The sequence below is a fragment of the Hordeum vulgare genome, chromosome 2H, assembly GCF_904849725.1.
Source record: "Hordeum vulgare subsp. vulgare chromosome 2H, MorexV3_pseudomolecules_assembly, whole genome shotgun sequence".
Classification (NCBI taxonomy): Eukaryota; Viridiplantae; Streptophyta; class Magnoliopsida; order Poales; family Poaceae; genus Hordeum; species Hordeum vulgare.
In genome coordinates, this window is record NC_058519.1 from 283,645,581 (window position 1) to 283,671,047 (window position 25,467).

The following is a 25,467-nucleotide window of genomic DNA, read 5'->3' on the forward strand; positions in this document are numbered from 1 at the left end:
GGCCGCGGCGCGCGCGAGGTGGCGGAGGGAATGGCGCGGGCGCGGCCGGCGGGCGAGCGGGGAGGGAGCGGCGAGGAAGAAGGCGGCGGCGGCCATTTGGGATGATTTTTGGAAGGAGAGAGACGAGATCGGGAACGAGGGGTGAGGAGAGGTGGGGTGGGAAAGTGGCAATTTTTTTCTAGCCACAAGGGGTGGGAAAGATGGACTCGGGATCTAACGATTTTTTTTTACTGCATGCGATCGATGGGTGGGATGGGAGCTCGAACCATCCAGCTGGTTGAACCATCACGACGTTGGATCCTGCTTTAATAGTAGAGATTAATAATAGAGATTAATAGTAGAGATGCTCTAATTCCCACGAACCAAACACGCTGTCTCTTCTCTCCCCCTCTCTCTTTCCCTCTTTGCTTTCCTCTGTTTCCTGTCGGTTCGTGTTCGTGCGTATCCTTTCTGCGTGCGTACAAATGTGCACTCGCCAAATTTCTCGGAAAGGAGCTCCTTCCCCGCCTCAATTCCCACCTCCGACCAACCGATTCTTATCCAGTTTCTGCTTCTGCCGACTCAATTAAATTCAATTCGTCCCTTCTTTACCCGATTGGATTTGGATTCGATCCGCTGTTGCTGGTTCGAGCTTCAAGTGGGGGACCTGGAATCTGTTGGATCTGATTTGATTTCTCCGCTTCACTGGCCCGCAGCAAATCGCTCGCTACTACGCGGATAGCCTCTCTTAGTTTTCGTGCTGGTTTCTTACCATTTCGATACGCTCGTCCGGATCTTTGGATGATTCCGATCGATTTCACACCAAAACCGCCGATTTTTCACCCCCACGACAGCGATTCCTCGTAGCTGTGGCGGCGGATCCATGGCTGGGGAGAAGTCGCCTCGCGCTTTCTCGATGGAAGAGTTACCAGGCCACCTCATCGGGGAGGTACTGAGCTCCGGCAGGCTCGCCGCTGGTGACCTCGCCAGGCTTGAGGCTACCTGCCGCGCGCTCCGCCCTCTCGCTGAGCAAGCCGCCTCGCGTTTATGCGCAGCGCGCATGGCCTGCTCCGTCATTGGGCTTGCGGCTCGCGGGGAGCTCCTCGCAAGATGTGGCGGTAGCTGGAAGAAGGTGCTCAGGTTCCTGCAGTCAGTGGAGCAATCCTTCGACACCGTACATACCTCGTCCGGCAACGTGAGAACCCTTTGTTTCTCATTTACCACTGATACAATATACTCTCTCCGTCCCAAAATTCTTGTCTTACGTTTGTCTAGAAATGGATGTATCTAAATACTAACACATGACTAAGTACATACATTCATATCTAACAAATCAAAGACAAGAATTTTGAGACGGAGGGAGTATGAAAAATGCAACCTATTTGGTGGGTAGAGATGTTTGTGGTAATGATTGGGTTCACTGGGTTTACATTTGCACACATGAGAATTGGGATAAATTAGAGATATATTCGGTCATGCATGGCTCCAGGTATTCTGAGTAACCAAAGTAGGAAAACCACACACCCACATTTGGCTTAAGTGGGACACATCATGTTCATCTTAAGACAAAGTTAACAGTAAAAACTAATTCATGATGAGAAACTTAGTAACCTTTCCGTCGTATGCACTCCTATGGCATACAATGCTACCATGGACAAGACATGAAATCAGAATACGTGACCATCTCGAAATGATTTATTATGATGGTCTCTTGGTAAATTCTGTTGCCAGTTTGTTCTACTCCCTCCGTTCCTAAATATAAGTCTTTTAAGAGATTTCACTAATGGTCTACATACGGAGCAATATGAGTGAATCTACATTCTAAAATATGTCTATATATATCCGTATGTAGTTCACTAGTGAAATCTCTAGAAAGACTTATATTTAGGAACGGAGGGAGTATGTTTTAAAGTATTTTACATTACTAATAAGCATACCTGGCCAAATGGGCCCGTCCGGCCCGGCCCGGCTGTAACGGGCCGGCACGGCACGGCCCGCCCAGGCACGAATATAAGCCGTGCCGTGCCGGCCCATGTGCTCAGCCTCCTGGCTCAGGCACGGCACGGGAGCTAAACATGCCGGCCCGTCGGCACGCTAAGCATGTTTTTATGTCTGTTTTAGGTAGTTTTTGGGCTAATTTTAGCCTATTGGGTTATTTTATATGTTATATATGTAAATAAAAAATAAAAAATGTAAACGGGCCGTGCCGTGCCGGCCCGCGTGCCCAGCCTTCAGGCCCAGGCACGGAGCTGCGTGCCTGGCACGGGCCCGTTTAAGTTGTGTCGTGCCCGGTCCATGGCGTGCCGTGCCAGCGGGCTTGCGGGCCGGCCTGTTTAGCCCAGCCTGTTTGGCCAGCTATACTTGAAAGGTGTATCCACGTTGTGAATGCTCTTGTGGCGAACATCTCAAGATACTCATGGAAAGAAAGTTTGGCTTTTTCCTTTGACCTGACCGTATCCCACAAGTATCTGGAATGTTTGTCACATGACTGAGTGTGCACATGTTCTTGTGGACAAAACTGTTCGGGTTTTTTCTTGAATTTCATGCGGCAGTAGTCAATGTGACATTCATTTTTTTTTGCGAGAAGACATTCAAACCGTTGTACCTTCATTTCTTCAGATACACCTTTCCAATGTTATGTGCATTTGTATTTCATTAACCAAAGTGGACATGTGTATTCCATTAGCCAATGAGGCGAGCAGAAGCATTGTCCCCAAGATCACCCTATGTGAAGGTAGGAGCACAACCGGGCTATGTGGCGTGGGGCTCTGAACTATTATAACATGACAGGGCGGGCGACCTTCGGTCAACCAAAAATAACAGTTATATAACATGAACTGATGCTAATTCAAGCATAACTGCAGTTATACAACATAAAGCATTGTCCTTGAGTATATATGCTCAAGGAGGAAAGCACTCATCCTCCACAATCCCTGATCCCAGGGCTGTGCTCATCATTTAAGCAATTATCCTTGATTATACATGCACATATTACAACAGGATAACAGAAATACCGCTTTATGACACATAAGTCTTTTACTTCCATCCAAGAATAATTGTATTAAGTACTACCTCGGTCCCAAAATAAGTGTCTCAACTTTGTACTGGCTCTGGTACAAAGTTGTACTAAGCTTGAGACACTTATTTTGGGACAGAGGGAATACAAAACAAATAAGCTCATTTCATCTCATCAGTTACAGCTTATTAACAACTCCCTGTATGAGAAACCAAATCTCAAATTGAGCAGGGAAGGTAGTTAATATCATACGTGGCCATAGAGGTAAGTACTCCCAAGGTGCAGAAGCTCAAATATTGTTAGTTTATTTTTTCTTTTGCAGTCAATATAAAAATTATCTTTTGTACTACAGAAAGTCTTGACTATCCTTGTAACGCAGATATATTAACCGCAAGTGCTTGTTCTTTAGCAAAGAAGAAAATAATAAGATGCGTTTTGTACTGCTGAATGCTAAGGCTTAAGCATAGGTTTGCCTTCTCCAAGCTAGTTGAAATCTACCAGAAGCACTAAATCTTACAATGACATAGGAATTGATCGGGTAGGGTCATAAGTGCCACTGGTATCAAAAGCCTGAACAATGACATGGCCAGTCAGAGAACATGACTAAATCTACCGTTTATAAGAACAATAATCTAAGAAAAGTAGCTCCTGTACAATTGTGCTTTACCATATAAAGGGCAATGTATTCTTACATTGCGCCGTTTGGTTGATATCATTCACTGCTTTCTAATTAATAAGTTTTTCATAGTAAGTTTTTCTTCTAGAAATGTACATGTGAATCACTTTATAATAGAGGGGCACGATATTCATGGAAATGCAAGCATTACAGCAATTACCGATCGAGCAACTTCATGGCTTATTAGACATCAATCTTGAGTGAAAATAAATCAATTCTGGTTTTACCGAAAAGATGAAAGCAACAAGAAGCTAATAAAATATGGGGGCGGCTACGCGTCGGCCGGCCGGCGGATCTTGATCCGCCGTCGCGTTAGCCATTGGATCTAACACAGATTTACTGGGGTGAATGTATTTTTTCTACTTTGCAACAGAGATCTTGTTGCAGAAACATTTGTAACAGAGGTTGTGTTGCGGAATTTTTGTGCAACAACGGTTCTGTTGCGGATTTTTTTGCAACAGAGGTTGTGTTGTGGAATATTTTTTTTGCAACAAAGGTCTTGTTGCTATTTTTTTTGCAACAGAGATTTTGTTGCGGATTTTTTTGCAGCAGAGGTCTTGTTGCACATTTATTTTTTGCAACAACAGTGATGTTGCAGGCAGAAGTGGACGACGCCTTGCCGTCGTTGGTGTCGAGCAGAGGTCGTCTTCTTCATCACCCGGTAGCAGCAGGAGCGAGCGCCATCGTTCTAGAAGAGGGAGGAGGAGAGAGGGTGTGTGGTGGTGAGGCGGCTGCCGACCGCGACGACGGAGCGCGTGCTCGTCGGCGTGAGCGGCGGTGCAGAGGGGTGCTTGGCGGCGACGTGGTTTCCAGCGCCTCGTCTGGATGAAGGAGAGAAGAGGGAGGAGCATGAGGCCGGAGCGGCCTAGCTGGCCGACGACGGTCGGAGAAGATCTTCGACGTGCGCGTCACTGGTTGCGAGCGGGCACTTGGAGACGGGGAGTGGTGACCTTGTCCGCGTGCTGTCTGTGGCCTCGCCCACGTGTTGCCGACGGCGAGCAATGGTGGCAGCGTCGGAGCAGCGCTTGAAGGCATCAAATTGACGGGGAGCTCGGGAGAGCACGAGAGGATCCAGATCCAGATCCCGCAACACATCACTTGTTGCGGTGGAGGGATTGCAACAACGGCTCGGTTGCGAAAACAAGTCTAGGTAATACGTTGCTCCCGAGCCATCATTAAAATCCAATCCGACGACCACGGAGCCGACGGACGGAAACGTTCTGATGGGTCTGGTGATTAGAATCATTTCCCATAAAATATGCTGGAACCATATTTGCTGAAGCAATAATTGAGAAAAGCGTTACAAAAGGAATAATTAGAGTGTCACAAGAACTCGAATATGGTAAAGAATATATTGGAAAGATTGTCTGGTAGCCATATAAACTAATATAGTAATTACCTGCATGCAATGTTCACCAATACAGGGTTAATTAACCATAAAAAACAAGATATTTAAAACCCTTTCTTATACAATCAGGCCTTAGATAGCTATAGCTTAGAACTGTCTAGCATGGGTATTCCATGGCAGGAAAATCTTCCAATGGGTCATGGAATAATATTAAAGTTTCAGAAATGATTTTTTCAATATAAATTATGGGGCTCTGCTTGGTTCCTTGCCACACTTTGCCACACCTTGAGTTAGACAAGTTCTACGAAGTTAGGTGGGTGTTTGGTTTTCGCCACTTCTAAGGCAAGTTTTTTTTTTTTAGCAGTAAGCCCCACGTGTCATACACACAAAAAGTGCCAAGATTCCCTAAGGCAAGCCAAAGTCTGGCTAAGAATTCGAGCACCTCAAGTAAGGTGTGGCAAAAATAATGTGGCAACATGTGGCAGCATTAGTCACAAACCAAACAGGCCCTATGAAACGAAAATTACTAACATAACTTCCAAGATACGAGAAAACACATGACCATCTAGATATATGTGACTTCTTCAAATGTAGAGTTCATTCCAGCTTCTAAAATAACATGACGACTTTATCTACTTTGGAACAGTTGTTTCACATATATATGTACCAATATTCATATTAATTCACATAGCTTACACTCAACATGTTCATAATAGCACAAAATCATAGTTGATGTACCAAATGCCATCTGTTTCACATTACTATCATCTGCTCAACCTCCGCGGCAATAATCATTATTTTCACATGCACACATGGACAAAAAGCACGTCACCTGAAAATATGTAGTTGACAGTATTTGAAAACTTAACTTTCAGCATGATACAAGAGCATTATTAGTGTATGGTGCGCCATTAATTTGGAAAGAATCACAACTCTCTAGGGAAAGCCTCTAAAAGATGTCACAATTTTACACATCAAATAAATTATAGGTCAAATATTGTTACATCAAAATTAGGTATGCTTATAATAAAGCTCATATTACAATTCCAAAATATCCATTGAACAATAACCACTTACGAGAGAAGAAGATGAAATGAAACAACAATAGTAAGACGGTAATTCTTTTCTAAAAAAAAAACAGCAATGATGTCAATAGTGCACATCCATCTTCGTTTTCCTATAAACTATTTCCCCCTACGGTGAATATAGTGATTCTATAGTTAATTGAGTTTATCACTTGAATAGCATCGACATTGCAATTGATCGTTGGAGCAAACTTCTTTAAGACATTTTCAAGGTGTAAATAAAACTACAACCTGAGTTCCGGCAAAACATCCATAGAGCGCATATGGAACTCCAATCGGACAACCTTTGATCACATATAACAAAAGGGTTGCAATTTTAAGCTAAGTAATTCTGAACAGCCCAGACCTTTTGTAGGACCAAAGTTGGGAGATTTTTATGAAAATACAGATCTGTTAAGAAGAATATCAAAAGTTCACCGAAGATAACTTGGAAGAATGGAAGGCTAACGACCGAGTTAAGACATGCGCACACTAGATAATAGAATAACTATGCAACAATGCAAGCAAACTAATCTAACATACATACAATTGCACTATCTTCAGAACAATGATGGTGAATACAAAGCTAAGCAGCGGAAAATGAAAGTACTCCGTAAAGTCTCGCAACGATCGCAGAGAAAGGAGGAAGGGGAGGTTATTCGAAACACAGATAAATTACAGTAAGTAAAGCGGTGCGAAGACGAGGCCAGGATAGTCTGTCCGTCCACACTCTCGTGGGCAGGATCAAAGATGAGGCTAGGCTTTGGGCCACTGCTGGTGCCGAAGGGCTTAGGGTTGTGCTGCCAGCTTCATGGGATGTGCACTAGTGGCCATCCGATATGTGTAACCACCTCCTAGGAGGACTGTAATTTCACAACTCTCTCTTTTCAATGTAATGAAACGCAAAGGTCCATTGCGTTTTCCCGAAAAAAAAGTTTGCGAAGAAATATAACCTCTTGCTTGACGAAGACAATGCGATGTGTTAACTCCAGTTCGAATTGTTAGTTCCTACGTCTGGGCTGGAGAGGCTGAGCCATAGCTCTAACTACACACGACTTAGGGTGTGTTTGGTTTGAGGACCGAAAGTCATGGAATGTCATGGTTCCATTCCAAAGTCATGGGTTGGTTCCATCCTTGTGTTCAGTTGATGATAAAAAATGTCATGGGTTGGTTCCATCCTGGTGTTTAGTTGGAGAGATGAAATGAGAAGAATCTGATGCCACTCACCTCTTCGATATAAGTGGTGAGATTACATCTCTGAACAAATAGAGTCTTTGCATTTGACAAGCCTATAATTTAAATTTTCAGCAACATTTTCTTTCTATTTTCAACACATGCAAATAAAAATATATGATCATGAGTACATACCAAATATTTACAAAAATAATCACGAAAATAAAAAATAACCATGAAAATAATAATCACGAAAACGAAAAAAATAACCACGAAAACATAACCAAAAAAATAATAATCACGAAAACTTTTGTTCAGGTGCGGGGGTGAGCGCGGTGAGAATTGCTTGGTTATTTCTTTTTTCTTTGCTTTCATGGACGAATAACTAGTCGATTCCTCCAAATCGGCGGAATCACTTGGTGAAGCATCTGGAGGGAATATTCCCTGCATGCGGATGACCCAATTCCAGTTCCTAACCCAACTAAACACGAGAACGGCTGCCCAACCCGTCCGATTCCACCTCATCCTGAAACCAAACACACCCTTAGTGATATGGGGCAAGACTTTGTAGGTGGCCCATTTTTCATGAATTGGAGGTGCATTTAGGAGAAAACACAAGAACACAAGGGAATCATAAGGAAACATTGAAAGAGGAACACTCAAGGACAAGATCCATACCGAGATACCCCTCAATAATAAGTCAATCATGAGATACACATAGGCCTTGTAATCCATAAGGATTCTTCTCTTGTAAGAGGCCTTGATAATCCGAAAGGATTTTTCCCTTGTAAGGGGTCTTGACCTCTAAAAGGAGAGATAGATGAGCTTAGGGGCAAAGCGGTAGGTAGGTGAGAGAGATACATGGCTGCACGGGCCAGATCTGCATGCAGGCAGTCGGGCCGGACAGACTGGCTCCTGAAGCTTGCCTGGCTTCTGGACGAACAGACAGACTTACGGCTGGCGTGTATACGGCTGTGACAGTCCAGCAGATCACGGACGAAGTGCTGCATAGAAGGTCAAATAGCCTCTTCGTCGGGCTTAGCGGTTTGGTGTTATGATGTTTTGGGGTTCTAGCCTGAGAGTCTGATTGTCGGAAGCTGGCAACTTCTCTTCTGGTTCTTCCAGCCTTACCCCATGAATGGATCCTTGGTACTTGAGTATGCATAGGGTCTCGGTTTGAGGCATTGTTACAAATATCGGCTGATTAACTGCAGCTAACTGCTACTCGCAGTTAGAAAGAATAGTTTGCCGTGCAATACCCCGAGGGGCTGGTCATGTATTTATACGGGCAATGACTTGATTGCCAAGATTACAATCTACAGGATAAGTACAACAACCGTCCGGCTGGATACTAGTTGTTTAAACAAGATAAACAAGATATGCATGACCTAAGCCTAACTAACATACGTTAGGATCTTGTACGTTAACATTCCCCCTCAATGTCAACCTGTATGAAGGTGGAGATTGGAACGAAGGCGTGCAAGCATCAACTTTGTCAAGGGCTTTGTGAATGCATCAGCAACCTGGTCAGCTGAGGAGATGAACCGCACTTCCAATGCTTTCATGGCCACCTTCTCTCTTACGAAATGGAAATCTACCTCGATGTGTTTAGTGCGAGCATGAAACACTGGATTGGCCGTGAGGTAAGTTGCGCCAAGATTGTCACACCAAAGAACAGGGGCTCGAGGCTGAGATACTCTGAGTTCCCTCAACAAGGACTGCAACCATGTTGCTTCTGCTGTTCCATTTGCCAGGGCTTTATACTCTGCTTCAGTTGACGATCGTGACACCGTTGGCTGCTTCCGTGCACTCCATGAGATGAGGTTAGGCCCGAAGAAAACTGCGAAGCCACCCGTAGACCTACGATCATCAATGCAACCGGCCCAATCCGCATCAGTGTAGATGCTTATTAAGGTTGATGGAGATCGTCGAAGTGTCAATCCTGTAGACACGGTGCCTTTTACAAAACGCAGTATTCTCTTCACAGCTTCCCAATGCACATCAGTAGGTCGTGATAGGTACTGGCAGACCTTGTTGACGGCAAATGATAAATCAGGTCGTGTCAAGGTTAAATATTGAAGTGCCCCAACGGTGCTCCTGTACTGAAAGGACTCTTCCTCATTCAAGCAATCTCCAGACTCTCTTGTGAGCCTCTCATGGGTACACATGGGTGTCGATACTGCTTTGCAATTGGCCATGTTGGTGCGTTGTAGGAGGTCAAGTGCATATTTCTGTTGTGACAGAATCATTCCCCCTGAATTGCGAAGCACCTCGATACCCAAAAAATAATGTAAAGACCCAAGATCCTTCACTGGAAAAGTGGCAGAGAGTTGACAGAGGAGGTGATCCAGTGCTGATGCAGAAGAGCTAACAATGACAATGTCGTCAACGTACACAAGCATGTAAATGGTAACACCACCATGAACATAAATGAACAAGGAAGTATCAGCTGCTGAGAAGGTGAAGCCCAACTGCTGAAGACGATCACTCAGGCGGGCATACCAGGCCCTAGGTGACTGTTTTAACCCATATAGAGCTTTGTGCAACACATAGTCAGGATGGACAGTGTCATGGAAACCAGGGGGCTGCTGCATATAGGCTTCTTCGGTCAGAATACCATGCAAGAACGCATTGCTGATGTCCACTTGCCGCAGGTGCCAACCACGAGACACACCCAAAGAAAGCACAAGACGTACCGTGGCTGGTTTGACGACAGGAGAGAAAGTATCCGTGTAGTCAATACCATGCTGCTGAGTAAATCCCCGAGCGACAAGGCGAGCTTTGAATTTGTCCAGGGAGCCATCAGACTTGTGCTTTACCTTGAAAACCCACTTACAACTGATGATATTCTTGCCGGCAGGACGAGGCACTAGGGTCCAAGTATTGTTTTGTTGAAGAGCAGAAAACTCATCTTCCATGGCAGATCTCCACTTTGCATCATTGAGAGCCAGGCGATAGGACCGGGGGGCCGCATGAAAGGCTCGTCGGCGAGGGTCATAGCGCACGGTGCCATCGGATGGAACCAGCTTCTTGACAATATTGTCACTGAGTCGTGTTGTCATCGGATGTGATGCTGGCGGTGGCGGAGCGGCGTTAGAAGATGAGACCGACATGGGAGAGGTCGGGTCATGATCCGCAGACGCGGAGGGAGTTGCTGAAGCAGGAGAAGCAGACTCCGCAGGGGAGACCGCTTCAGGCGACTGGACCCCAGGTCCAGTGGTGGCCGTAGGTGGCGCAGGCTCATCTGCAGAGCGCATGCAGGGAGACGGCGTCGATACGGAGGGCGACGACGAAGCAGTACCTGCGGATGAAGGAGAGCTGCAAGACGGGTCAGTAAGCAAGGAATCATATCGTCGCATGCGATCATCCACTACAGCTGGCTCAGTAATAGGAAAAATGGAAGGAGCGGTGGAAAAGAGTGGCTTGGCTGGTTGTGATGGTGGTGGAGAAGTGGCAAAAGGAAAGACACTCATCAAAAACAACGTCACGGGAGATATAGATACGACCACTAGTTCGATCCAGACACTTATATCCTTTATGCATGTGACTATATCCAAGAAAGACACACTGTCGCGAGCGAAACTCGAGTTTCCTATTGTTGTATGGCCGGAGATTCGGCCAACAAGCACATCCGAAAGCACGAAGGAAAGTATAGTCTGGTTTCTCATTCCACAGACAGGAAAGAGGTGGAATTTCTGAGAACACGTGTGGGCATACGATTAATGAGGTAGCATGCAGTGAGAAAAGCCTCATCCCAAAAACGAAGGGGAAGTGACGAATGAGCAAGAAGAGCAATGCCTGTTTCAACTATATGACGATGTTTTCGCTCGGCGATGCCATTTTGTTGTGAGGTATGGGGACAAGAGACACGGTGTGTGATGCCTTCTTGAGCAAAGTACCCGTTGAGACGATGATCCTCACCGCCCCAGTCGGATTGAACAGTTTTGATCTTAGTATCAAGCATGCGTTCAACATGTTTCTGGAAAGTGTAGAAAGCTTGCTCTACATCAGACTTGCGTTTTAAAAGGTAAATCCAAGTAAAACGACTGAAATCATCCAGAAAACTCACATAGTACTTAAAACCACCAACAGATGTGATGGCCAGACCCCAAACATCCGAATGAATAAGTTCAAGAGGTGTATGTGTAACATGATTGGAATTATAAAAAGGTAACTGATGTATCTTTGTTCGTTGGCAAGAATCACACACACTAGACTCAAGAGATGGTGCACAAGCGAATTTATTTGATCTAAGAACTAACTCAACGACATTCTTTGCTGGATGACCTAATCTGTGATGCCAAAGGTCCGGAGAGAGCTTGACACCGACAAAAGCTCGACGATTATTTGATGAAACGAATGCAGACTAACAGCTTGGCACCGGGTAGAGACCATTACGGCATCTACCGCGAAGAAGAACCGTCCTCGTTGCTCGGTCCTTAAGATAAAAAACACGAGGATGAAATTCAGCAAAGGGTCCTTAAGATAAAAAACACGAGGATGAAATTCAGCAAAGGCATCATTGTCAGAGACTAATCGATAAACTGAGAGCAGATTTTTGTCAACATCAGGAACATGCAGGATATTGCGGAGATAGAGTGGTTTGGAAGAGCCAGGTATAGATGAATGACCAACATGTGAGATAGACAAACCTGCCCCGTTCGCGACGTGCACCTTATCCTTGCCGCCGTAGCGCTCATGGATGGCGAGTCGATCAAGGTCGCTCGTCAGGTGATCGGTCGCCCCAGTGTCCTCGTACCAATCGGTGACGACGGTGTAGGATCCTGTGTTGGCGATGTTGGCGGAGCGTTCGCGCTGATCTTCAGGCTGAAAAGCATGGTTGAAGCGGTTACGGCAGTGGAGCGCATCATGGCCAAACTTGCTGCAGACTTGGCACTTCAGGTTGCTGCGACCGTTGCCATGGCCGCGCCCGCCCCGGCCGCGATTGCCGCTGTTGCCGCCGCCTTGTCCACCCTGGTTGCTGCCTTGTCCACCCTGGTTGCCACGGCCAGTGCCGCGACCATCAGAGTTGCGGATGGCGACGTTGGCCGAAGGGTGGATCGCGCCAACGGAGGACTGTTGCTCGAGGCGGAGCTCGGTGCTGAGGAGAAGCGCATAGAAGCTGCTGAGGCTGATGGGGTCGTCACGTGCCGTGACGGACGCAACCAGCGGCTCGAACTCGGGACCTAGTCCAGCGAGTATGTAGCCAAGCACCTCTTCATCGAAGAGAGGCCTGCCGATGGATGGCATGGCATCGGCGAAGCCCCGCATCTTGCGGTAGTACTCCGAGGCGGTGAGGTCCTTTTTCTTCAGATTGGAGAGCTGATAGCGCAGCTGCATGACGCGAGCACGATTCTGTGAGGCAAACATGTCATGGAGAGTAGTCCAGACCTGTTCAGACGTGCGGAGCTGGGTCATCTGCCCAAGGATATCCTCGGTCATGGAGCCGAGGAGAGCGATCATCACCAGCTGGTCCTGCTGGTACCAGCGGAGAAACGCCGGGTTGGCCACCTCCTTGGCCGTATCACCGGTACCCTCCGTGATGGTGTGTGGCGGTGTCGTCTCGGAGCCGGAGACATATCCGAACAAGTCGTTCGCGGCGAGAGCAGGGACAGCCTGGGTCTTCCACAAGAGAAAGTTGTCCCTTGTGAGACGCAGGGTGATGAGGTTTCCGATCGAGGTGATTGTAGGTGCGGCAGATGAGCTGGAAGCAGTGGTGATGGTGCCGGCGGTGGCAGCGACGGTGGCGAGGGTGGAGTTGCCGGTCATGGTGGAAGTAGATGGGATCTTGGTGCTCTGTATACCAAGTTAGAAAGAATAGTTTGCCGTGCAGTACCCCGAGGGGCTGGTCATGTATTTATACGGGCAATGACTTGATTGCCAAGATTACAATCTACAGGATAAGTACAACAACCGTCCGGCTGGATACTAGTTGTTTAAACAAGATATACATGACCTAAGCCTAACTAACTTACGTTAGGATCTTGTACGTTAACATTCGCCCCCCCTCCCCCCCCCCCCCCCCCCCCCCCCCCTTGATACAAGAAAGGCCTATTTAGCTCATTAACTGGGAGGCACACACACGAAGACTTCAATCTTGCTTTTACTTACACCCCCCTTAATAGTGTGGTTTGCCCTACGACTGATGAAGAACAAAGGGAACTAGTAGACCAAAGTCTGCACACCAACTTCCAATTTTTCATCGTGCATTTCGAAGACCTCAATGTTCTCAGAACATTTTTAGGGATCATCACCCACTGGTTAAACCAAATCCACCCCAAGAGGTCTGCTAGACTGTTAGCATAGCATGAATTCAGTTGAGATTTCTCCTTTCCCTGCATAATTAGATAAAGAAAAGGGATAAATGCATGTCAGATTAACAAATCAAGATATTATCAAATGTAAAGAAATTAATAAATTAGGATCTGAATAGTTTGGGTTCGCAATAATGCTACCTTGAATCCAAAACTACAGCAAATATAGTTTCCTTGTATGTTCATACATCAAGAATTTAATCACGGGTGGTATTGGCATTTTATTAAAAATGCATAATTAAAGTTCATTCAACATCGGTTTGTATGCCACCACTTCAAATAGTCCTAAAACAAAATAATTGCAGTTGAAAAAGAAATACTCTACTGGAACATGTATTTGGTAAACGGCATCAAATCATCCTAGATTTTAATGTGGTAGGTGCAACGGTATCTCGATGCATGCTAGTGGACATACATGAAGGTCCTTGCATCCAATGACAATCATCCAGCTTTAGACATCAAGAAGCATCATCAAAAGTCACAGATTTGCAAATAAGCTAAATTTATCTAGAGATTTTGGATGCCATCGAAAGAGGAGAGGAGATGAAGGAGCATGTCCCAATAGAAACACCTTTTCTTAATTTCCGTGGATAACCTCTCCTACCCTTCTACCAAACACGTAAATTCTCCTCAAATCATCTCCAATTGGCATGCCAATTCAAACTATTCTTACTTTGCAAGTCCCAATCGCAACAAAAAAACATTCTAAGAGAAATTAAAGGGGAACATTAGTTAATGTTGTAACCATGGCCGGGAGATGCCTTGGCAAGCCAGCGCGGCGCAGCTGGTCGGCATCATGCATCGACCGTTGATGAGAGACAAAATGGTCGGGCGGGGCGAGGTAACGCACGGGTGGGCCATGGGGATGCAGCGAGGCGTCGCGCATGGGGCAATGACGAAGGTGTGTCGACCGGCAAGACAGACAACGAAGCGTGCTGACAACCAGATGGAGGGTGGGGTGACGCGGAGGAGTAGCGGCGGCTCCTACGTTCTAATGGGGCTTGCCTACTCCCCCAGTTTGCTCCCATCAGTGCTCCCAACGTGGGGTAGTGAGGGTCAAAGAGACAGCATGGCAGACGGACCAGGGAGTGAGGCCGTGGCGCAGTGACGACATTGTAGGAGCAAATCGATTTTTGTTAGAATGCGTGTTTAGTGCTAAACACTAGTAGGTGTGGCCATGAAGTAGGATAGTTTAGCGCTAAACACGTGGTTAGTGCTAAATGTGTTTAGCTCTAAATATGGAGGGTATCTGGACCGATAGTTTGAGCAGTGGATGGGTACGGTGATGGTTTCGGATCTCCGGACATCGTGCTTTTATAGGGTAGTAGATGATCGAATTTGCAGTTTTAGCCTTCCTGTTGTTGATAGAAAGCAAGTACTAGATTGGATTTTCCTCGCGTATTAGGTTGTTCTGGAGGGGGCTAGAAGTGTTCTTCTGGGTTTGCTACTTTCACGTAAAAAAAATGCAGCCTTCTTCCTTACAGAGTTAATAGTATATTGAAATTGTTGTGATTGGTACTTTTTGGTAAATTTGCCAGTAAGTAAGCTGAATTAGCTAGGAAGTTATTTCTTTTTTGTTTACAACTTCTTTTCTTAATTCTTTATTGAAATGACTTATTTAGTATGGCACTGAAATGGTGGTAGTTTTTTGATATTAGAAAATCATGTCCAAATTGGCTTCTTATCTATGCGAACATGTTGTATTGTTTCCAGATGCAAGTAGCAACAGGGAGATATCACACGCTCTTAGTCCATGACTCTTCGGTCTATTCTTGTGGGTCCAGCTTGTGCGGTGTGCTAGGACATGGTCCTGATACTACACAGTGTGTGGCATTCAGTCGGGTTTCCTTCCCATCGCTTGCTCGTGTTGTTAATATATCTGCCTTTCACAATCATGCAGCTTTCGTTACAGAGTCTGGGGAGGTAACGGAGTTCTCCTTCATGTATGCTACGTATTTCTTACCGATATAATTTTGTTACTTTTGACTTACTGTTTAAAGTTAATTCTCTAAGCAGGTGTTCACCTGTGGAGATAATTCATCAGCTTGCTGCGGTCATGGTGATGTGGGGCGAACTATATTTCGGCCAACCCAAATACTAGCCCTTGAAGGAATTTCCTGCAAGCAGGTAAATCTTGTTATGTTGGTCAGCCCGTCAAATGTGAAGTCTTATCACTTAATTAGAGTCCTAGTTGATTAAGCAACTTAGTTAGGACAGAGTCCTTTCAATTCTCATCTACTATATTACCCTTCAATGAAGGAGAGATGAATATTGTCTTACTTTTATCTACTTTTGAGTAATTAGGGTTATGTCTAGTAGGTCCTTTCAACTTGGTATCAGATCCATCTACAATGGCGGGCAAAGAAATCTAGTTCGAGGCTGTGGAGCAGATGAAGATCATCAGGAAGCAATTGGAGACCTTCACATGCCAATGTGGGGAGGACCAGCCGCTCCTCGCCACGCCGGTGCAGTACGTGACAACACTCGAGCAACGGTCGCTGGCCCTGGCCCTGGCCCCGCTACCAGATTCCGCGGCTGCAGCAGCCACCCACGCCGCCGTCTCCGCGTCCTAGGCTTTCCTCCCCAGCCACGACGCGCCCCTGGTGCTTCCGCTCACCAACAGCACGTCAGCACCTTTGCCCCCCTCCCTTCTCCAGCAAGGGGAGTGACCACAGCCTCGCCGGCAGACCTCTACCTGCCGGGCAGATTGCGCACCCCCATCCCCTACTGCCTACCTGCTGTCGCAACACAACCATGTGCCGACTCCTGCCAACCACCACCAGCCGCCATCCCCCTTTTACTACCTCCAGCCATCTCGTTACTCGTCGCGGCTGCCCCCTAACATCAATCTGGGCCACTTTGCACCCCCACCTTACAGCTCAAATCCCACTCTAAATCCCTCCAAATTTTGCCTCCCACCTACCAGCAGCAGCCCTAACATGAACAGCTTTACCACCAGCACCAGCAGCCGCAGCCGCAGAGTGCCACTGCCTTCCCATCTCCACCTGCCAACCGATGTCATACACTGTTATGGCAGTGCCCCCCTCCACAATCCATCCATGTGTCCAACCAGCCCATCACCTCCCGTCCGCGCCTGCCTAACAATCACGTTCACTCAGGTTCGGGTTCTAGAGTACCCGCCTTCCACATGCTTGACATCCTAGCATATGATGGCTCGGTTGATCCTCCTGGTTGGCTCAATAGGTGCGACCAGTTTTTTCGTGGACAGTGCAAGGACGATGCCGACAAGGTCTGGACTGCAGCTTACCACCTCTGCAATGATGGTCAATTCGGGTACATGCAGCTCGAGCGTGATTTTGGCATGCCAACATGCCATGCTCAGTTTGGGCCGTCACTTCGCGCAAATCCCTTGGGCCAGTTGGCGCGTCTGCCATTCACTTCCTTGTTCGTAGACTATGCCAGCAGATTTCTAGTGCTCTTGTGCCTTAACAGTGAGCCATTGACAAGCAGCTTGCGGATAAGCTGTTGAGGGAGTGATGTTATGTGGGCCAGCCCAGCAAACATGGAGTCTTATCCCTCAGTTTTTTTGTTTGTGTGTGTGGTGGGGGGGGGGGGGGGGCTTACCTGCCGCAAAGATGCAAATATAACGTTTTAAAACTTAAATGGCAACTGAATGGGTATACGAATAAATGACCCAGCAAGCCATGCTGATGTCTGCAGGATCTCGAAAATCATCTTCACATGTATCTGTTCCTTTTGGTTTGCTAAACCACCTGATCCCTACCTTTCACCCTTGGTACTAACTATGATTTCAGTTACATGTTGGTTGTCAAATGTGTGTTTTTTGTAATTTTTAGTACTGATTATTATTTTCAGCTTTGAACCCTTATCTTTTTGTCTTGGTGATGGATGAGGTCATAAGGGATATACAAGGAGATATGCCTATGCTCTTTGCGGACGATGTGGTGCTAGTCGACGATAGTTAGACGGGGGTCAACAGGAAGTTAGAGCTATGGAGACAAACCTTGGAATCGAAAGGTTTTAGACTTAGTAGAACTAATACCGAGTACATGAGGTGCGGTTTCACTACTACTAGGCACGAGGAGGAGGAGGATGTTAGCCTTGATGGGCAGGTGGTGCCTCCGAAGGACACCTTTTGATATTTTGGGTCAATGCTCCAGAAGGACGGGGATATCGATGAAGATGTTAACCATCGAATTAAGGTCGGATGGATGAAGTGGCGCCAAGCTTCTGGAATTCTCCGTGACAAGAGAGTGCCACAAACGCTAAAAGGCAAGTTCTATAGGTCGCGGTTCGGCCCGCATTGTTCTATGGCGCTGAGTGTTAGTCGACTAAAAGGCGACATGTGTAGCAGTTAGCTGTAGCGGAGATGCGCATGTTGAGATGGATGTGTGGCCACACAAGGAAGAACTGAGTCCGGAATGCTGATATACGAGATAGAGTTGGGATAGCACCGATTGAAGAGAAGCTTGTCCAAGATCGTCTGAGATGCTTTGAGCATATTTAGCGCAGGTCTCCAGAAGCTTCATGCATAGCGGACAGCTAAAGCGTGCTGATAGTGTCAAAAGAGGCCGGTGTAGACCGACCTGGACATGGGATGAGTCCGTAAAGAGAGATTTAAAGGATTGGAGTATCACCAAAGAACTAGCCATGGACAGGGGTGCGTGGAAGCTTGCTATCGATGTGCCAGAAACATGAGTTGGTCGTGAGATCTTATGGGTTTCACCTCTAGCCTACCCCAACTTGTTTGAGACTAAAGGCGTTGTTGTTGTTGTTGATGATTATTATTATTTCCATGTGCATGTGCTTTGCATCAATTTAGGTGCTATTTCAAATTGTTCCATTGATTTATCAAACTGCTTAGCTCTTGTTCCAAGTTCAGCCAGTTCCTCTTTTCTTTGTGATGCACAGCCCTAGTTTCATGTTATCTTGTTGTTTTCGCAGGTCGCTACTGGTCTAAGTTTCACGGTGATACTTACAAGGAATGGGCTAGTGTATACATGTGGAAGTAACACACATGGCCAGCTTGGTCATGGTGACACTATAGACAGGGCTGCTCCAAAGATTGTTGAATTATTCAAAGGTCTCAGTCCAGTGGTGCAGGTTGCAGCTGGTGCAAGCTATACATTTGCTGTGACTGATGATGGGACAGTTTATTCTTTTGGGTCTTGTACTAACTTCTGTCTTGGACATGGGGATCAGCACAATGAACTTCTTCCACGTGCAATCCAATCATTTAAGAGGAGGAACATTCTTGTTGTCCGTGTATCCGCTGGAGATGAGCATGCTGTAGCTCTTGATGCGTTGGGATATGTGAGTATATTGTTCAATGGACTGTCAACTATCTTTTGTGACTTCTATCCACTCTCCAGACAGAAGTAAAAGTCGGATTTTTCTCTCCAGGTCTATACATGGGGTAGAGGCTACTGTGGAGCATTAGGTCACGGTGATGAAAATGATAAAACTAGCCCAGAATTGATTGTCGGCCTGAAGGGTGAAGTTGCTGTACAGGTCCGTTGAATTTGTTTACACAACACTTTTCTTCTGACTTAACTAAAGCATATAAGGATATATTTTTGATACTTGACCCTTCACTTCTATGTTTTTTATACTTAATTTGATCAAATTATCTAGTGCCAAAGAAGTGTTATGCATTTTTTGGAAGAAGAAGCTCCAAAGTGATATGGGACTGAGGTTGCCTGGTGCAACTACTTAACTCATCCCATGTGTTAAAAAAGGAGGAGCTATGTGGGGAATACCTGCTAGCTCTCGGTTCCACCACCCAATCCCCCTGTTGTCTTGACCATTCAATGGTCTGGAGATAGCCTCAACATTTAGTACGCCAAGTTGTATTCCTCACATATCCCCCTTATTCTGATATTGACTATTCCTTTCTAATTGCGCCATGTGCCCTTGCTCATAATATATTTATCGGCGTGTGATCATCGAAACCAGGGATCAGTGGAGACCGTCTTTTAGTTCTTTGGCGGAGGGGCTAAAACACTCATAAAGTTCAAGTGCCATGCCTCTGGTAGTTGATGGAGGCAGCAGCCCTAGTCAGGGCATCAGAGCCATAGCCAATAAGTAGTTGATGAAGGCAGTTGCCCTGGTCAGGGCGTCAGAGCCATAGTCAAAAAGTGGCTCTATATTGTCGCGCCAGTCTGATCAGTTGTCCCACCTATAGCATGGGGAATCACGATACGACCCTGCAAGAGCGTCATCATTCCCCTAAAATACTTAGCATGCGGTGGGCTATGGCCCTGTTTGGATACTCTAACTTGGTTAGAGGTTAGAGTTAGTTTCTAACTTTGGACTAACCCTGAACTAACTCTACCCTTTGGTGGTGTTTGGATGAAAGAGTTAGTTTGACAATAAATGCATTTGTTTCAATCATTTGACTCTTTCGCAGCTGGGTTCTGGGCCAATGGGTGTTCGCCAGCTGGCGGTGCCTCTGATCCTGTCGGGCAGGCCGCTGTTGGCACGACAGCTTTCGCAGGAGCGGCCACAGGGGGTGGCCCCTTTGGCTGCCAAACCCGCTTTCCCCTTTTGGCAAAGCGACGAGGGTGCTGGGCCCCGCCACGCTGACCGGGCCAGCCGTCCATCTTGTTCCCCGCGTAGCATACGGACGGCGGCGCTGCCGAGCGAGTAGATGGCCAGTTAGAGACGGCCACCCCGTCGGCTCGAAGCGCACGGCCTGCCGTGTGCCAGCCGAGGGTGTCGATTGCCATGCCATCTGCACGGCCGGCCCTGATGCCCTGATACCTTGCGGCCGCGGTGGCGGGTGCGGCCAGGCCCTGGGCCAGTGGCCGGGTCGTTGCCGGTTCCAGCCCCTCCGCTGCCGTCGCTAGGATCTGCGCTACCCCCCGCGCTACGGGCTACCGCTCTGTCCACCTCGGAGCGAGAGAGCGCGACCGTGAAGGGGTAGATTAGTGTGCGGACGGTGGGCGCGACGGAGGTGGAGCCGGAAGGGATGAGCTCAACGATCTCGAGCTCGCCGGAGCGGCGAATGAGGCTGGGGTCGTGGGCGCGGCCAGAGAGGCGGAACACGCCGAGGTCTGCGCGAGAGCGCGTGCGTGGGTGGAGGCGCTCGATCCACACGCTGGGTCCGAGGATATGCTTCGCCGTTGCGAGGTGCCATGCATGGGCGGGAATACCGCGGAGCTCGAGCTCAACGTGGTACTCGAACGCGCCGCAGCCGGCATGAGCGAGCTTGCTCCAGGGACGAAGCGTGAGGGTGAAGTGCAGTCCTCACACGAAGTGTTCGCCGCGGAGACGGTCCATGGAATGCTGGGAGCCGAAGATGATGAGGAAATCCTCGGGGTGGTGGGAGTGGACCGTGAAGTCCCCCTCCTCGAGCTGGAACGAGCGGTACATCTCGCCGGCGACATCCTCCGGGGTCACGCGTGGCCTGGTTCCAGCGATGGTGGCCACCAGGGCGCGGGACAGCACCACCTCCGCCTCCTCCATCTCGACGGAGCGAGCCATGATGATGCGCGCTGTCACAGGGCCAGCGGCCATCGGCGCTGCCAGAGTTGGGGCCGGAGGGGGTGGGGCTGCAGCTTGGCGTGCGGGTGCAGCACGCGGCGCGGCGGCGGGCAGAGGCGTAGGCCTGGCGCGCAGGTGGGTCTCGCAGTCGCGGGAAACGTGGCCGGAGATGAGGCACCGCCGGCACCTGACATCATTGGTGCAGTCCCGCACCCTGTGGCAGCGGTCTAGGCAACGGAAGCACAGGCCGGCAACCTCCTCCGGGGAGGGGCTGCGCGGGCGTGGGGGGCTCGGCGCAGGCGTACGACGAGGCATGCGGTGGTGTTTGCGCCGGGGGTGCTGGAACCGGTCCGCGTCCATAGCGACCTCGCGTCCGACGCGGTGCACCTCGGAGCGGGGTCCCAGGCGGTCCTTGGCGGGGAGCTTGCCCGCAGCCGTCACCGTGGCCGCCGCGGGGCCGGCCGCCTCCGGCTCGGCGGCAGCAAGGCGCAGCGGGGCCGCCGGCGTGCGCGCGACCTCACAGTACGAGCGCGCCGAGGAGGACTCCCCATCAGACTCGGCCCAGCGGCGCTCGCCGTAGGAGACGCGGTCGCCGGAGCGGGAAGGGGAGGCACTGGGAGACGCCATGGAGGTGGGGTGGGGCTTGGAGGAGCGCTGCCGGCGGGAATCGACGGCGGCGTGGAAGGGGTGGGCTAACCTAGGCTAGGGAGGGGTGGGAGCGGAGCGAGGGTGGAAGCGGAGCCATCGCCCAACTTGGGGGGGGGGGGCATATATATATTACACAAGACTTGAGGTGCAAGGAAAGTAAACATAGACTAATAAGGACTCCTAGACTAATACTAATAGATTAATGAGAACTCCTAGACTGATACTAATACTTCCTACCACTCCACACCCCGGCCATCGGTCAAGCCCTTCCCGGAGCTTTGCGTGCTCCTCCGCTCCACCCGGTCGCCACGCCACTTTGCCTATGCCGTTGGTCTACAACTCTTTGTCTGTCTATCACATAGGTACCATCTGCCCCTACGGGGTCACCACACCTGGGAAGTGTTTGATGAAATGCCCGTGTTAAACTTTTGTCCTTTTGAAGCTATGGATTCAGACATGGAGTACTTGAACTCAGACACGGAGTACTTGAACGAGCACCACATTGAGTCGTTCGATGAAGAGGATTAAGCGGATGAAATGACGATGATGCAGACGGTCCTTGCAGACGCAGAGCATGCGGAAGAACATGTTCTTAATTTCAGGGGATTGATCAAGGATCATTGAGTGCTGAACCGGAACAGGGCACAGGAGCATTTGACGCTGATGGACGACTACTTTGCCCCTCATGCCCTATTTGCGGACAATATTCATTGCGCTTCCAGATGTGAAAATGTCTGTGATCCCCTCTACAATGTTGTCCAGTCCCACAATGATGACTTTATCTTAAAGGATACTGTAGGAAGGATTGTATCTCTGGTTACCAGAGGTGCATGGCTGCATTGCAAATACTTGCATATGGCACGACCACAGATTCATGGGACTGCGGTGGTTTGCTACTGCGGTGGTCGAGGTGTTTGGACCTCAACACTTGAGAGAAGTGGTCGAGGTGTTTGGACCTCAACACGACCAACTGTCGCAAACACCAAAAGGATGTTGGCAATGTTGGAGCAAGAGGGTGGCCAGGTTTGCTTGGATCTTTCGATTACATGCACTGGAGATGGAAGAATTGCTCAAAAGCTCTGCAAAGCTCTACAGATGGAAGAATTGCCCAAAGCTCTACAAGGTAAATTTCAGGGCCATGTTAAGAAGCCCATCATCATTCTTGAAGCAGTTGCATCACAAGACCTCTGGATTTGGCACACTTTCTTTGGCATGCCTGGGTCTCACAATGACATCAATGTGCTGCAGGGGTCTCAAATATTTGCTAGGTTGACTGAAGGGCAAGCTCCTCCGTGCGACTATCTGGTCGACGGTATCTATCCTCCATGGACTACCTTCATCAGAACCATGTCTTATCCAGTTGGCCAGAAAAGAGCTCACTTTGCCCAAAGACAAGGAGCTAGAAAGGATGTGGAGAGGGCATTTGGAGTGCTCCATGCCGGTCTTGCAGTTTACGTGGACTTGCTAAACACTGGGATTCGGAGACCTTGTGGGGAGGTGATGACATGTTGCGTGATCCTGCACAATATGATTGTGGAGGATGAGGGCGAAGATGCCGTCGAAGGTCTGTAATTTCAGAACATGGGTGATCCTATCCAACTTCCAGACCAGAATCCGGCCATGTTTGATGAGTCTGTTCAAATGCATCAACAAATTTGGCATCGAGCAACTCATGAGCAGCTCAAGGAAGATTTTATTGAGCATCTTTGGGTGGTTCAAGGGGACAACTAGAACATATGGGCGAGTTGAATTCAAGTTTAAACTATTTTATTTGAAAACTTAGTTGGATTGTAATATTTAAATTAGAAGTACTGTGGCATTTGAATATTTTCACTCATCGAAGATTTGATATGCTATTATTTTAAGCTCGCGGACTTAAAAAAAACTCTAGAGGTGGACGTCTAGGAGACAGGGTTGGATGGCCGGCTCCGGTATCACTGTCCACGGACCAGTCTGCAGAGAAATACAATGTCCTTTTTGGGGCTCGGATGCTCCTAGTTTCTTTCACAGAATCACAATACTGCATTTAATGAGAGAAGGTTGAACATTGTATTTAATAGTAACATGAACCAAGGCAACAACTACTAGTAGCAGACCTCAATTAGTGTTCGTATTTCGTAATTTAGTACTAATTTAGACTACACAATAATCACAAATAAAGTTGAATCTATTTGAAGTTCTTGTTTGTCATATTACCACTAATATATTTAGCAGTGTACCATTTTATAATTCTATGTTGAAAGTAGAAAATGGTTCCAAAAATTAACATTTCTGGATTCGACATACTTTTTGAGTTTTGAATCTTGCAGTACAAATCTTTTCCAATTCGTCTTCTAGTGAGTGTGATGTTTGAAATTTGCTACATAATCCATATATTTAGTTAATTATTGAGGTGGTATATTGAGAAATTTTCCATTTAGTGAAACATCAAAACTATTGGAGGATCTGCACCAATTCATTTAATGGACGTTTGACTGTATGGACAAGTTTCAGCATCTTCTCCTTCTCCTAGCTGTCAGGAAACCATTAGTTGCAACAAGAGCCCTGCTGGGGAGTAATTGTTTGTCAGATGTATTCTGTTTCGTATTCGTATATTACTGCCCAGGTATTGAATTATGTCTTACTTTATGCACGAATCACAGTATCTCAGCGCTGTCCAGATTTCATGGGCATTTACCAGTCGGTTCCGAACGTACGTGCCTGTCCAGTGCTATGTTCGGTTTAAAGTTCATGCAAAGCATGATACTGAAGTTGCGTTTTACTTTTACCAGCATAGTTACTACCACTTTCATGTGTAAAAGCTTTTGTGTTTGTGAATTTGGACAGGTATGCGCAAGAAAGAGAAAGACCTTTGTTCTCACTGATGAAGGCTCAGTTGTTGCATTTGGATGGATGGGCTTTGGGAGTTTAGGGTTTCCTGACCGTGGATCATCGGACAAAGTGATGCAGCCTCGTGTTCTCGACAGCCTATGTGGTCACTATGTCTCTCAAATAAGCACTGGACTATACCACACTGTTGCAGTGACAAGTAAAGGTATCGTGTTTGGTTTTGGAGACAATGAGCGGGCACAACTTGGGCAGGAATTCATTCGTGGGTGTTTGAAACCTACAGAGATAATGTTCGACAAAAGTAGTATTGAAGATATAGCCATTGCAGCGCCTAGCGGGTAAGTTCAATGCCAAGATTGCCATTATACAAAAGTGGCGATTGCAGCCCCTGGTGGTTAAATTCAAGGCTGAGATTACCATCTTATAGTGAATAATAATGAGCATATGTTCTCATCTCCGTGACTGTAGTTTGTACTTTGATTTTCAGTGTTCCGTGAGAACGAGTAAACAAGAGATGCGCAGAAATGGACAGTGCAGTAGTTATAGTAGCATATAGTGAAGTAATTTGGCAAATGTATTAAATACTTCAACCTCGCATGATTGTGTATAAAATTGTTTGTGTGGTTTAATGTTTTCCATTTTATTGCTCTCCTTTCTTTCGCTTGGCTCTTATCTACTGTTTAAACCCTTTTTTTTTCTTCTTTTTTGGAATACTGCTTACATGGCTGTTTTTATACCGTTGCCAGATTGTACGGTTGTTGGTTTGCTCCAATGTGGTTGCCCGATTTTTTTAACATCACCCATTTGATTGTTTTTTATAGAATTGTCAGGTTTTTTGGAAGCACTTGTCATGTTATTTCTAAAACAGTTACTACACATAGTTGCCACTTTGATTTGATGCGATTGCCGGATTTTTTTGAAATTACCTACATAGTTTATTCCCAGGTTTTTTG

The 25,467-nt window shown here is 47.3% G+C and overlaps 2 protein-coding genes across 2 annotated transcripts; both read left to right on the forward strand.

Moving 5' to 3' along the window:
• The first annotated feature begins 349 nt into the window (after window positions 1-349).
• On the forward strand, window positions 350-25,143 carry LOC123426095 (ultraviolet-B receptor UVR8). The gene is made up of 6 exons (XM_045109872.1): window positions 350-1,174; window positions 15,284-15,493; window positions 15,587-15,697; window positions 18,497-18,865; window positions 18,956-19,063; window positions 24,512-25,143. The coding sequence occupies exons 1-6, from the start codon at window positions 863-865 to the stop codon at window positions 24,854-24,856; spliced, it is 1,455 nt and encodes a 484-aa protein (XP_044965807.1). The 5' UTR covers window positions 350-862; the 3' UTR covers window positions 24,857-25,143.
• Window positions 21,806-23,687, forward strand: LOC123426096. Its single transcript, XM_045109873.1, has 2 exons — window positions 21,806-22,808; window positions 22,934-23,687. Exons 1-2 carry the CDS (start codon window positions 22,560-22,562, stop codon window positions 23,255-23,257), a joined length of 573 nt encoding a protein of 190 aa, XP_044965808.1. The 5' UTR covers window positions 21,806-22,559; the 3' UTR covers window positions 23,258-23,687.
• Window positions 25,144-25,467: the final 324 nt, after the last annotated feature.

Excerpts from the sequence above, each read along its gene's own strand:
- LOC123426095 (XM_045109872.1), top strand. The coding sequence starts at position 863 with ATGGCTGGGGAGAAGTCGCCTCGCGCTTTCTCGATGGAAGAGTTACCA. Across the intron at positions 1,175-15,283 it reads TACATACCTCGTCCGGCAAC|ATGCAAGTAGCAACAGGGAG; the intron begins GTGAGAACCCTT and ends TATTGTTTCCAG. Across the intron at positions 15,698-18,496 it reads AAGGAATTTCCTGCAAGCAG|GTCGCTACTGGTCTAAGTTT; the intron begins GTAAATCTTGTT and ends TTGTTTTCGCAG.
- LOC123426096 (XM_045109873.1), top strand. The coding sequence starts at position 22,560 with ATGGGACTGCGGTGGTTTGCTACTGCGGTGGTCGAGGTGTTTGGACCT. Across the intron at positions 22,809-22,933 it reads ATTGCCCAAAGCTCTACAAG|GGGTCTCAAATATTTGCTAG; the intron begins GTAAATTTCAGG and ends AATGTGCTGCAG.